Below are 13,574 nucleotides of genomic sequence, written 5' to 3'. Positions count from 1 at the left end.
ATACCCATGGGCCCTTACCCGGGCACATTGTTTGAAATGAAGATATTGATCCCTCAAAATCTTGAATGGATGTTCAGTTTTCCACATTAATGTATTTGTACGTGGTATGATGTGGTTTGTCATTTGCCTTACTAATAGTGAATGCAACCAACCAAAAGATTTACCATCTCTTAATATCCTCATACAAATACACTGAACAAACTATTGTCCTTAACATTTCTCCCGTAGATCACCTCTTTTCATGCACATTGAAACTCCTGCTACTCTGGATTTGTAAGGGCGTTACACTACTTGATTCAGGGTCATACTTGAAACAGGAACGCTACCAAAATCCCATGGAAACACCATTGAACAGTGTATGAGAAAACAAGGAAAAGGCAGAGGGGACAGGGCAACATGCAAAAGAAGCATCAGCTGATGAGACACAAGCTTGCATATTCCTTTTCTTCATCAGTAATATCTTTGATCTATCTGTCATTCCTGTGTGATGCATTATCGTTGGAGGAGGCTATAGGAAGGCATGTCTTCCAGGCGTGTGATGTCCTCAAGTAGCAGTTCCCTTTCTATTTGACGGCGTGTAGACTTCATCACCATCTGAAGGAAAGGAAGCGGATGCAGACAGAAAAATTACCAAATGAATTGAACATGCACATTATGAAAATGTAAAGATACCAATCTAGGTAATATGGTTCAATAACAGCTCCCCAAGTCAATACACATACATTGAAGTCCATGTACGAGGCACGCATCTCTAGCCATTGCTGATCCATGAGTTTAAATGCCATACAGTAGAGAATGTCGAATGCTGATACATTTTCTGTGACAGAAAGCACGAGTTACATCCAACACGGTATGAAATTGTATAAGAAGCACAGTCAATCAAATGATCAACCAAATATCGAGTTAACTTTTAATGTAATGTATGTTCCAGTCGAAGTAAATATTCATCGCCATGCATGAATGACAGATGTACTGCACTCGCCACAAGGGAGGACCGCATACGAAACTCTCAAATAACAACTTAATAAAGTTTGAACTATAATATATCACAAACCTACCTGAGAGGAACTTCAAGAATACTGCACCCATCCATGTTCGTGGTTTAACTGTGAAAGTACAGAATGGCAGTTAGTGATGCACTAGGACTTCATTTATCCAAACAATAAGATCTTTAACATCTCCTACTCAAACATTAACCATTACGAGCAGTACTTTGTGGCTCAAAAGAAGCCCAAAAACAGAAAAAATTGCCTTAAAGAAATCCAACCCGTAGATACCATTATTCCTATTTGAAAGGTCTGAACTTGACAAACAAACAAACATCAATTCCAGTGGGGTTCACCAACATAATGACAAGATAGAGGTTTGGATACACCATTAACATGGGAGAGATCATAGATGAAACCTGCAGTCAGAGAAGACCTAATATCTAAACCATCCCCTACATCTGACTATCTACCACGTCAATCTGCCACTGACATGGCAAGTAACCAAATTTCTAGAAACATTTGAGTTTCAAATGTTTGCTTAAAACATTTCTACATGAATGTAATTACCAGGTGATACATATTAGCACGAACAAGGTAGTTCAGTTCAAATTATCTGTCAAAGTAGTTACAACAGACTGCAGCTCAACATCCCTCCTCACCCAACATAAACTACGGAAAAAAAGGAGTGCCGTGTGTGGGTGCCGCAGGGGGGGGCACAACAGGAAAGAAAAAGGAAATAATAATAATAATAACCTTTAGAATAAGATTTCAAATTTCTCATAAGAATGAAAGTGAGAAAAGCAAACCTGCTTCAAGGTCAAGCATCTGAATCAGCATGAAAGTGATATTCACACCAGCTACTGCAAATGGGTATTCCCACAGTGCCCGCTCACCTTCCTGCTTTTGGAGGAGATCCTGAAAAGATTGCTGCATGGAAGTATTTGCTAGCCTAGTTAAGGAAAACAGAAATACTTGTAGCAGCAAGAAAAAATTTCCAAACCAGATCAATCTGAACTCAAGCTGGCAACTTGAGTAAAACAGAAACCAAATTAATTGGAACTTGCTTTGTTAAGTATGAAACTTATTTTTGAATACCCAAAAACAGAGATACGACTAACAAGTGAAGCAACGGAAAGCTACTTTGACCACGAAATTGGACAATATTGGACAATATTGGACCACTTTATCTGCCTGTGCTTGCTCAATATAGGACTATTTTGGCAGACATGTCTCTAATTACATATAACCGGTATCACGGTATGAAAAAATATATATATCCCATTAGAAATACACTGTTATGACTGAAATGTAACCAATTTAGCAAGTGGCAGGAAAAACGTGCTTCCAATCCATTAAGTTAAATACTCCAAGAACCATACTCATCTACTTCTATGATATATGGAGATACTGCGTACAAGAGTGCGTCATTGCATGTAACGTGGTGTTAGTTTTAAGACGGGATGCGGTCGATGCAAAATCTAGAAATACTAAACTCTATTAATAAAACGGTTGGACATAATTGTGCATACAAAGTAAGACTTTGGCAGAGTACATGGAAACAATGCACCAAATGATATTGACGGGAAAAGCTCCCTAAAGTAAAATGTTCAGAATCTCTTGGAGTGACAGGATCGTATGAAAAATTTCAGCGTGAATGGTAACTATTAACTAGAAGGGAGAAGTTGGGATATGCTGATTAAACGAGGTAAATGTTAGCAAACTAAAAAAACATCTTCACAAACTTGGCAGACATAGGCTTGTTTAATAAATTAATAACAATTAAGTGGGGTTGTCGAAAACTTAAAGAAGCTCCAAAGTCCAAACAGTGATAAAATAAGAGGGTGTTTGGCAACACCTCTAAAAGCCACTTTGTGGCTTTCCAAGAGGATAGAAGCCAAAAGCTTGTGTGCAATTCTCCTAAAGTAAGAAAACCATAAAGCCAGACGGACAAAAAAAAGCTTTTTGAGAAGACCAAAAAAGGCTTTTTATGTAGCCTATTTTCGTTGCTTTTTCCTTTTGCCTTTGGGATTTCTATGTCACTTGGTAATAAATATCTTCTAGCACTTAAGTGTATTTGTCAACCCGGTTGAGCACAGCTGTTCCCGTCAATAAAGGTTGCGGGGTTCAAATCCCCACAATTTCCCTTTTCTTTTTCATTTATATTTCAATAAAAACTTAAAAACAGGTATGGTGTCTCGAAGACTGGAACCCAGGTTCCTTACTAAGAGGTAAGAGCTCCATCCCGCTACACTCTAGCAATTCATCTGTTGATATATGAGACTGCAATTTATATACACTGATATTTGAAATTTATTTCATTTTATTGGTTGGTTTTATTATTTGCTAGTTAGGAAGTACTTTTGAGTGCTTTTACCAAACGAACTTCTAACTTCTTGGAATTTTGGTTTTAACTTTTTGGTTTTAAAAATTGTAATTTGTCAAACGTGCTTATGCTTTGCATTAAGTGAAAAATCAAGAAAGGACTTTTTAGCTTGATAGCTTTTGACTTATCCTTAGTTGTCAAATGCAAAGCTATTTACCATGAAAGTACAGTTTGGAGAGAAGAAGAAGTAGATAGTTGAGAGAAGGGAAGTAAACAGGCTATCAACATGTGACTGGTGATTAGCTAATCATGTGTTACGAAAGAGATGGACAGTAAAAATTGGAGTGTCTATCCTATTTCAAACCTAAGTTTCTAGCAAATCAGATTTTTTTTTTCTGCAATTGGTAAAAGGAGATATTTTAAATATTTAAAAAAAAAATAGTTATACAATAAGGTATCCAACCAATACAAGAAATCTCCTCCATCAAAAAGTAAACGACCCCTAAGAAAAGACAGCTAACAAGGTTTCATCATGACTCATAAACAATAATGGGCGATAATCAGATGGTATGATAAGCATCCAAACTGTTACTAAAGAGAAGCGGAAGAATTAGTATGACATACCGGGTATGCCCTTGCAAAGAATAGTAAGTTTTCCACTGATATATAACCACCACCCCTAGCAGATAAAATTGCAATAACATTACATTAAGAAGTGCTTCACCAATAAGAACAGGAGAGGGATATTTAAAAATAAAGAAATTACACACCTGAAATCAGTAGAAGGATCTTTTCCTTGCCAACCCATCTCTTTCCATTGCTCTGAAATTAAACCAGAAAGTTCTTCCCCAGGATAAGCAGCACTCCACAATGCCCTCAGGGTTTCCTAAAATAATCTTTTTGATCAGTAAAATTCACTATGTTTACTACAATAATGCAATTATATTAAGTTCAAAAACCCAAAAACAATCATACGTTTAGGCTGGACCTATATTTGTGGTAGGGAAACAGAGAAATTGAAAGGAAGTCATTAGCAAATACATGACCCACGCAAAAAACAAAATGTTTAGTGTTTCTATTGGAAAGAATAGACTGGTATATTGTAGTCAAGTTGGAAAAAATTGTAGAGTTGTAGACCAGTTAATTTGCCAAAAGCACAATCAACTCATGAGTCCAAAAATACTTCAACAAGTTGGAAGCTGCAGCTATTAACCATTACTTACAACTAAGGAATACCAACGATTGTTCTATACATTTTTCTAGAAACCTGTTCGGCCTCTTTCTCTCACATAAATGATTGTCATCCGAAAATTCATTCTGAGTGCGTCAAGGTCAGTGCAGATGAAAAGAAATGCAATGATGCAAGTGTTTTTTGATTGTCAAGATCAGAGAAGTAACTATACTAGTGCTATTACTAATTATAAGCTATTCAACCTATTTTCATCGCTTTTCTGAGCAATATACACATTTGATGCTCTCTCTCAGGTTCCCTGCTATAACATTTAACCTAGTTCACAAGTTGGATCCTCCTATTCGGTCCAGGTAACGAGATGTAGCCTATTCAATAGGTGTCATAGCAATCACATTTCAGAGGATTTCTACAAGTCCAAATATCATAAAGAGGTAGTAACATAGCACTGGAACATCTAAGGACTTCCACGAAAGTGAACTAAAATCAAGAAGTGTGCAAAAGGCACTCAAATCTCAAGACTATGTTATAGAAATGGCGATGAACTAGTAGTATCAATAGATTAACAGCAGAATCAAATAAAACAAGTAACATATTACAAAGACAGAGAAGAAAATAAGTTATCAACCTGATGCTCGGAATTTCGAAGACTACCTGATGCTCGGAATTTGAACTATCATAGGGAACATATAAGCGTCTCTGTAACCTTTGCAAACATTCATCCTGAGCCACAGCAAAAAATCAAAAATTAAAAATTAGATAAAAATAAATAAAACAGTTCGGTATTAGTATTGTTATGTGCAAGGTAGACAGAAACAAAAAGTGGAGAATATTAGAAGTTCCTCTGAATCCTTGTTCTATTAAAAACATCTCCCTAATGATAAGGTTACATTATCGCTTCCTATGATAGAATTGTATGGTGAAGACATGAATAATAGAACAGACACCAAACAGAACTTGAAAACACCATACCTAGGATAACTAAGTTATGCTTAGAAAGTAGAAGAGAGTTCTGAGCAGAAAGGCAATGATCTGAGCGCAAAATTTCTTTCAATGTGCGCCCTATGTAATTTGGTAGACGAGACTTCGGAATCATCTTATCATTCATTGCAGATTCAGCATGGAGATTTGGTTGGCATTACTTCTGCCAGTGTGAATCAATATCAACCAGGCCATAAATGCACAGTCGGTTACCTCATGATTGGAGAGGTGGTTAGCTCCAACTACTACGGCTTATGGAAGACATTTGTGGCCTTTGGTGCCATATGCAACCTGGTGGACTCTTTGGAGGATGAGGAATTATGCTATATTTAGGGATAAAGCAGCTACCGTGTACTCAACAATCCATAACATCAAGTCTCACAGACGCTAGACATGGTATCAGGGTAAAACACAAGAAAAATATTCCTACTTTGATTCTTCCTCTTTCGTTATTTCTAGTCTAGTCAAACAGCACTTAAAAGTTGAAAAACATTTACTAACATACTTTTCAAATTGATGAAGAATGTTAGCCCTTGTGAGTTGTGACTATCCACTATTTTATATTTTCAACACAGTACGATACTTTCTTTTGTATTAAGTTTTACAATCCTACTCGAAAAGATGTTGGTGCCAGTGGATTATCAGTAGCAAAAAGAACCTCTGGATATTTTTACAAAGTATCCGTAATACATAGTTATCACCTCGTGAGTAATCAGATAAAAACTTATATCTAGTACTCAACTTGTTTTAGACATTTGTTCAGTTAACACCAACTAATAGGAAGGAGTGAGTAAATGTGTCAACAGCAGAGCCATATATATAACCCAAGTAAAAAAAGAAGTGATCAATTTTAAACTTCATAACCACACAAAGAAATTTAATACCTGAGAAGGAGTTAAGTCAAATGATGGGCGGGCATCACTATCTCTTCTTTGAGCACAAACACAAGAAAGACCTCTGCCAAGCCATGCTGCTGATCCCACCACAGCCTCAGCTGTAACAATACATGGCTTTAAGCAACTAAAAGGCTTCTCGACAATTGATACGCATAAGAATTAAGAAGATAACATTTTATTTACTGTAATAAAACTAACTTCGCCTCCTGAGAATACAACAGTATATGCATGGCCCTTACAATATACCATTTGACTATAAATTCAAGCTAAAGGCTACTAGTTCCTATGTGAGATAATATCCTGACTCATCTTTTTATTTGGGATATATAAATGCAATGACTCGACTAATTCAAACCAGTCGTATTTGTATTAACAATAACAACAAGCCAAGAATAGTAATAAACTCGTAAATCAAGAAGAAGAAGAATATATATATACCTGAAGATGAATGAGTAGAACAACCACTAGTATGTTCAATTCTTCTAACAGCAACAAAAGATCCACCACCGTGTTCATCCATGTAAGGCATCTGCAATTAAAAATCAAATTAACAACTTCATTGAACATAACATCAAGAAACAAAGATTGATTAATTACCTTGGAAATCAAGAAACAGTGAATAAAGTTGCAGTGAAATTGATGTGTGTTTGTTAGGGTTTTAAGATCTGGATAAAACCGGCGTAGCAGTTTTATTTTCTTGTTTTTTGAGGTTTTGAGGAAGTGTCAGTTTTGGGATTTTGGATTCTTGTGTGAAGCCTTCTTTTTAATCCAAAAAGCGGGAAAACATGTCACGTTGGATAAAAAGACGTCTTATTTTTGTTATCTTTACTTCTTTAAGATGGCTGATGACTCCCACGTTAAAATTGCCATAGTAGGCCTCTGTAGGATAATTTTGACTTTTGAGCTGACCGAGTCAATTACAAAAGCCACCTGCCCTGGTGATTTTGGTACACTCCCGAAGATTGTATGATTGTTTGAGACTTTGAGTTTGTGAAGCTTTTCTCTACAATTCCATTGATTAAGCCAAAATAAAGTTGGCAGTTACAACAACTTACCCAACTACCTACTAACTAACATATACATCAATAATCTAAGCACTTGACAGATTTTGAGATCATTATCAAACTTCTAAGGTTACATTTTTAATGAAAGTTTATTTTGCGTCTTTGCTGTCTGTATTCACTATTTTTTACATATTACGTACAATTGTGACAAATGAAGACAATTAGTTCTGACGGTAGAGAAGGCTTGCTATTCCTCTAAATATATGTTTAATGCATTTGTCCCCTATAATCCAAAGGCAAATAATAAGGAGAGATTGATCTCTCCGCGCACTTTAGGCACCACTGTTGAATTAGCAGGTTTCTTATCCCGAGTCGATGATGTGGAGGCTGCCGTATATAGAAAATAACATATTTAAAAACAACAAAATAACAATTAAAACCAATCATTTATGTTCATCTTCTTTCTTTGGATTTATTTGTGGTGTTTGGTTGTACGGTGATTCGGATTTAGTACATTATCAGTGATTGTGTCTTGTGAGGTTTTTAATTTTATGGGTTTATAAAGTTTCAATTTATACTATAATTTTGGTTTTGCAATTAGTTCTGATTTTATACTTTCAACAATGGAAGCTATATAATCTTAGGGTCCTTAAACTTCATGACTTCAAGGTATGTTTTATCTAGAAAAAAATATGTGAGGAAGGATGAAGAAGTTGAAAATAATTTCCAACAACAAAGACGAAGGAAGAAGATGAAAAATTATCTTTGTTGTTTTTTTTTTATTGTTTTTGTGTTTTTTTTCTCGACCTCTCAAGCTTTTTCAATGGCGGCCGATCCAAACAAACTTACTTTGAAAACTCTTTGTGATCTCAATGATAAATTGCTCTTAAATACGTTTCCAATATTTCAGATTTCTTAAGATAATCCCTCCAGAACTATCTCTCAACAGAAATACTACCTCTATATGTGAAATCGCTTTCATTAAATTGTCATACGTTTTTCTAATATCATACAACGGGTGTGAAAGAAAAACATTACTATATTTACATGAAGTTTTGTGTCTCTAACATTTCTGAAAAATGTTAGAGACACATAACTTCATATAAATATAGTAATGTTTTTCTTTCACACCCGTTTGTATGATTTTAGAAAAACTTATGACGATTTAATGAATGTGAGTTTGCATATAAAGGTAGTTTTAAAACCATTCCTTCCCTTACAATCATCTATGTTACTTGTTTGTTTGAGACAAAATTGGTTCTTTTGTCTAAAAAACCTAATGAGGAGTTTAAAAATGATGTAAAAATTACATCGGTTTTTTTGAAAACCGTTGAAGCAAGAACTTATGAACTTGATGATCCCTTCATTTTAAATGTTGGAAGATTTTTTTTTTTTATGAAAGCCAGGTAAATAAATTTTTGTTCAAAAATTTAATGGTATGATTCGAGTTCGTCACTCATTGAGTCACTGAAGTTAGGGGAGAATAGTCCCACTAAGGATCTGAGAAGGTATAAAAAAAAATAATAAATAATAAAAAATAAAAAGAATAAAGATAAAGGGAGCAAAGACAATAGGAAATAGAGTTGCCTCAAGTATACATTCAATTAATAAAACACTGCTGTTGTTGGCGATTTGTTTAGTTCATTTTTAGCTGATGTGGTGTTAATGTTAATACATAAAAATTAACATTCACTTGTTATACACTAATATGTAGTGTACGTTAATGTTAAAAATTAGTGATGAGATGTAATTGTAAAACACATGTACTCGCATGTTCGATTTAAAATGCGAGTTAATACACGTGTACATATACACGTGTATGTATGTAAAATATATCAATGCAACGAATATATGTGATTGCACATGTACACAATCGAGTTAATACAAGGAAACAAATATATATGTATGCACATAAAAAGACCGTATTTTTGGGGTTAGATATTTGATTATTTTAATTTTTATATCAAAACTTATAATTATCATATAGATGGTAAATGTTTTAACGTATACGATTGATATTTGTTCATAGATTGATGTAAATATGATTATTGATACATCACTAATTATACATAAAATATTATCGTGTAGGAAAAAAAAAGTTTTAGTGTTTAAATGATTTAAATTGTTTAATAACCATAATAAATAATAAAGACCCGAATTAGAACCGAAACCGATAAAAAACCGTGGGTTTGAATGGTTTTGGATTTGGTTATATAATTCTCATGTCAAAACCGTTGAGAACCGAAACCGATAGAACCGTAAATAATAAAACCCAAACCAAAACCACTAAAACCCGAACCAAAACCGACCCGTTAGTAATAGTTATTCCTATTTTTGTTATTAAGCTAGAGAAAAAAATAAATTCAAATGTCAAAGTTTGTCATAGACCTATCCGAGTCGAGTTTTGTTACACTCGAGCTCGACTCGCATATGCAGAAGCTCAACTCGAACTCGCATTCGAGCTTAATATTGAAGCTCAAGCTCGACTCGTCTAGTTCTACTAATAGCTCGGTTCGACTTTCGTTTTTTACACTTAAAACTCGAAAAAAATGTATATTAAAACATTAAATTCTAGCTAAAACTTAAATTAATAAAGCTCGAAAAACTCGAAAAAAAATGTATATAAAACATTAAAATTAGTATAAATTGTAAATTATAGTTGGGTATAAAGTATAAAATGACGTATAAATTATAAATTATATGATACGTATGGGTTTATAAAACGAGTAGCTCGCGAGCTACTCGAACTTGAACTACTCGCTATCTAGAATGAACTTTAAATTAAGCTCAAACTCGACTCATACTTTTGTGCGGACGAGTTTGAGTCGAGCCTTCGACGAGCTGAGCTCGAATTACTCAGGAATAGCTCGACTCAATGAACAGCCATAGTCAAAGTTATTGACAGCTTAGGAGAGGCTGCCACTTGAGCCATCACTCCAAGCCGTTTCATTTGGCTAATTTTGTAAGAGAGAAAACATGTTCAGCTGGCTTGTGTTTTTGGCCGCTAGCATTTCTCTGGCATTCGCATTTCTCTATATCTCACCATTGGGCCTGTCCAAGTGTCTAAGTATAATTTTCTTTGGATCCAAGAAAATGCACTACAGCTTCTAGTCAGGCCTCGTGCGCTCATGATGTTTTATCAGCAACCTAGCATTCGTCCGCCGCGTGTCATCTTTATCAGCAATTAAAGGACGGCAATAACAATAACATGCAAACCGTCTAACTGTCACAACCGCCTATCTCTAACGGTATTAACTACCTAACTCCAACTGCCATAACTAAAATAACTACCAATGTCATCTTCAACTCACTCACTCCCTCCACTTCCATACTCATTACCCCTCCCTACACAAACCTTCTCTTCACACCACCTTCAACAAAACAAACAACCTCTCAAACCACCTCCTTCTTTAACCCTCACCTCAAATTCCAAACCAGAATCCTTCCAATGGATAGAAACTCTTCGGTCCCACACTCGTTCCAATCTCTTCCAAGAAGCCATCTCATTATATATAGAAATGATAACCGACGGAACAACCCAACCCGATAATTTCGCTTTCCCAGCTGTTCTTAAAGCTGTTACAGCTTTACAAGACTTCAATCTTGGGAAACAGTTACATGCTCACGTTATTAAGTTGGGTTACCATGTGTCGTCAGTGACTGTATTGAATAGTCTCGTTCATTTTTATGGAAAATGTGGGAGTATTGGTGAAGTTTTACAACTGTTTGATAGAATATCTGAAAGAGATCAAGTTTCTTGGAATTCGTTGATTGCGGCATTGTGTCGGTTTGAGGAGTGGGATCTTGCTTTAGAGATGTTTCGGTGTATGCAGTCTGAGAACTTTGAGCCTAGCTCATTTACATTGGTTAGTGTTGCACTTGCATGTTCGCATTTGAGTAAGCGTGAGGGTATACGCCTTGGGAAGGAAGTTCATGGGTATAGTTTGCGAGTGGGTGATTTGAGGACGTTTACTAATAATGCTTTGATGACCATGTATGCGAAATTGGGTAGAGTAGATTACTCTTTAGCATTGTTTAAGATGTTTGAGAACCGTGATATGGTTTCTTGGAACACTATGATTAGCTCATTGGTACAAAACGATAGGTTTGCTGAGGCTCTGGTCTTGTTGCGTGACATGGTTCTTGAAGGGGTTACTATAGATGTTGTCACAATAGCTAGTGTGCTCCCAGCCTGCTCCCATTTGGAGATGCTGGAATTGGGACGAGAAATCCACGCACGCGCCTTGAGAAATGATAATCTGATTAGAAATTCTTTTGTAGGTAGTGCACTGGTGGACATGTACTGCAATTGCAAAAAGGTTGAAAGTGGTCGGCGAGTTTTTGACGGAATGTTAGAGCGGAGAATTGGTCTTTGGAATGCAATGACTGCTGGCTATGCCCTAAATGGGCTTTATGAAGAGGCCTTGAGACTTTTCATTGACATGAAATCAGATGCAGGGATCTGTCCTAACCCAACAACTATGGCAAGTTTGTTACCGGCTTGTGTGCATTGCGAAGCTTTTTCTCAGAAAGAGGGCGTTCATGGGTACATTATGAAACAGGGTTTTGAGAGGGATATGTATGTCCAAAATGCGCTTATTGATATGTACTCCAGATTAGGGAAGGTAGAGACTGCAAAGAAGATATTTGACAGCATCGAGGTTAAAGATCTGGTTTCCTGGAACACCATGATAACAGGTTATGCTGTCAGTAGTCGCCATGACGATGCTCTTCTTCAGCTGCATGAGATGCAAAATAAACTAGACTCAGAGAGAACTAACGATGATAATTACGGAAATTATGAAAGAGTCTGTCATAGGCCAAACTCCATAACACTCATGACAACTCTACCTAGTTGTGCGTCCTTAGCAGCGTTAGCAAAGGGGAAAGAGATCCATGCTTATGCTATTAGAAATGCACTAGCATCCGATATTGCAGTTGGAAGTGCGCTTGTGGACATGTATGCCAAATGTGGTTGCTTAAGCTTATCAAGAAGGGTATTTGATGAGATGTCCACACGAAATGTAATAACTTGGAATGTTTTAATCATGGCATATGGAATGCATGGCCAAGGGAAAGAAGCTTTCGAACTATTCAAAGAAATGGCTTCGGAAGGAGGTATGGCAGGGAAAGTGAAACCGAATGAGATCACTCTCATTGCTGTTTTTGCTGCTTGTAGCCATTCTAAGATGGTGGATGAGGGTGTAGACTTGTTCCAAAGGATGAAACCTGACTACAACATTGAACCTACACCAGATCACTATGCTTGCGTCGTGGACTTGCTTGGTCGTGCAGGCAAGTTGGATGACGCATATGCACTTATTACTAGCATGCCTTCTGGATCAGACCAAGTAGGTGCCTGGAGTAGCTTGCTTGGGGCATGTCGTTTACACCAAAATGTAAAACTGGGGGAAATTGCCACCCAAAATCTCATCTCCATGGAACCTCATGTAGCCAGCCACTATGTCCTGCTCTCCAATATCTACTCAGCTGCTGGACTATGGAACAAAGCACTTGATGTTCGGAAGAACATGAAGGCAATGGGAGTAAAAAAAGAGCCAGGGTGCAGTTGGATTGAGTTACGTGATGAAGTCCATAAGTTCACTGTCGGGGATGCCTTGCACACGCAAAGCCAACAAATCCAGGAATTCCTTGAGGGGTTGTGGGTAAGGATGAGGAAAGAAGGGTACATGCCCGATACTTCATGTGTACTACACAACATAGATGAGGAAGAGAAAGAGTATCTTCTATGTGGACATAGTGAAAAGTTGGCCATAGCATTTGGTATCCTTAACACTCCTCCAGGCGCTACCATTAGAGTTACTAAGAACCTTCGGGTCTGCAATGATTGCCATTTAGCAACCAAGTTTATTTCAAAAATCGTGGAAAGGGATATCATTGTACGAGATGCAAAAAGGTTTCACCATTTTAAAGATGGGTCTTGCTCTTGTGGAGATTACTGGTGAGGGGGAGTTCAGACTACACTATTCTGTTGAGAAGAAGAAAGACACCTTATCAAGTACGTATAAACCACCAATTGGTTGATTACAAGAAGATGATTTATTTATTCAGGATATGTCTTTTTCTCATGGAAGAAACATAAACTGTTTTTTGTTGTTGAAAACTTTGTACTATTTATCCTCTGTACCTCTAAGGCATGAACACAAATTCTTTTGTAACAGATACTGAATT

General features: G+C 36.5%; 2 protein-coding genes across 4 annotated transcripts in view; one reads left to right on the top strand and one right to left on the bottom strand.

The window, feature by feature from the left end:
• Positions 1-142: 142 nt before the first annotated feature.
• LOC147512764 (uncharacterized) lies at positions 143-7,237 on the bottom strand. Its single transcript, XM_086595764.1, has 10 exons — positions 6,976-7,237; positions 6,817-6,907; positions 6,367-6,476; positions 5,156-5,224; positions 4,083-4,198; positions 3,937-3,991; positions 1,796-1,916; positions 1,059-1,106; positions 723-817; positions 143-594 (listed from the first exon to the last, which is right to left on the bottom strand). The coding sequence occupies exons 2-10, from the start codon at positions 6,905-6,907 to the stop codon at positions 493-495; spliced, it is 807 nt and encodes a 268-aa protein (XP_086451890.1). The 5' UTR covers positions 6,976-7,237; the 3' UTR covers positions 143-492.
• A 3,263-nt stretch (positions 7,238-10,500) lies between these two features.
• OTP84 (Tetratricopeptide repeat (TPR)-like superfamily protein) overlaps positions 10,501-13,574 on the top strand; it is a 27,796-nt gene continuing 24,722 nt past the window's right edge. For all 3 annotated transcript variants that reach the window (XM_086595759.1, XM_086595761.1, XM_086595760.1), the window contains exon 1: positions 10,501-13,401. In XM_086595759.1, the coding sequence (XP_086451885.1) occupies positions 10,676-13,348 (2,673 nt within the window). In that variant the 5' untranslated portion in view covers positions 10,501-10,675 and the 3' untranslated portion in view covers positions 13,349-13,401. The remainder of the gene's footprint in view (positions 13,402-13,574) is intronic.

This window comes from Coptis chinensis, chromosome 3 (genome assembly GCF_015680905.1).
Source record: "Coptis chinensis isolate HL-2020 chromosome 3, ASM1568090v1, whole genome shotgun sequence".
NCBI lineage: Eukaryota > Viridiplantae > Streptophyta > Magnoliopsida > Ranunculales > Ranunculaceae > Coptis > Coptis chinensis.
Note: the sequence above shows the minus strand (reverse complement) of the source record. Positions and strands in the feature narration are given on the sequence as shown.

Bases quoted from the DNA above. Each gene is read 5' to 3' on its own strand.
- LOC147512764 (XM_086595764.1), bottom strand. From the start codon at position 6,907: ATGCCTTACATGGATGAACACGGTGGTGGATCTTTTGTTGCTGTTAGA. The intron at 4,199-5,155 runs GTAGTCTTCGAA...AGATTATTTTAG, and splicing joins GTTCAAATTCCGAGCATCAG to GAAACCCTGAGGGCATTGTG. The intron at 595-722 runs GTATGTGTATTG...CCTTTCCTTCAG, and splicing joins CCTCGTACATGGACTTCAAT to ATGGTGATGAAGTCTACACG.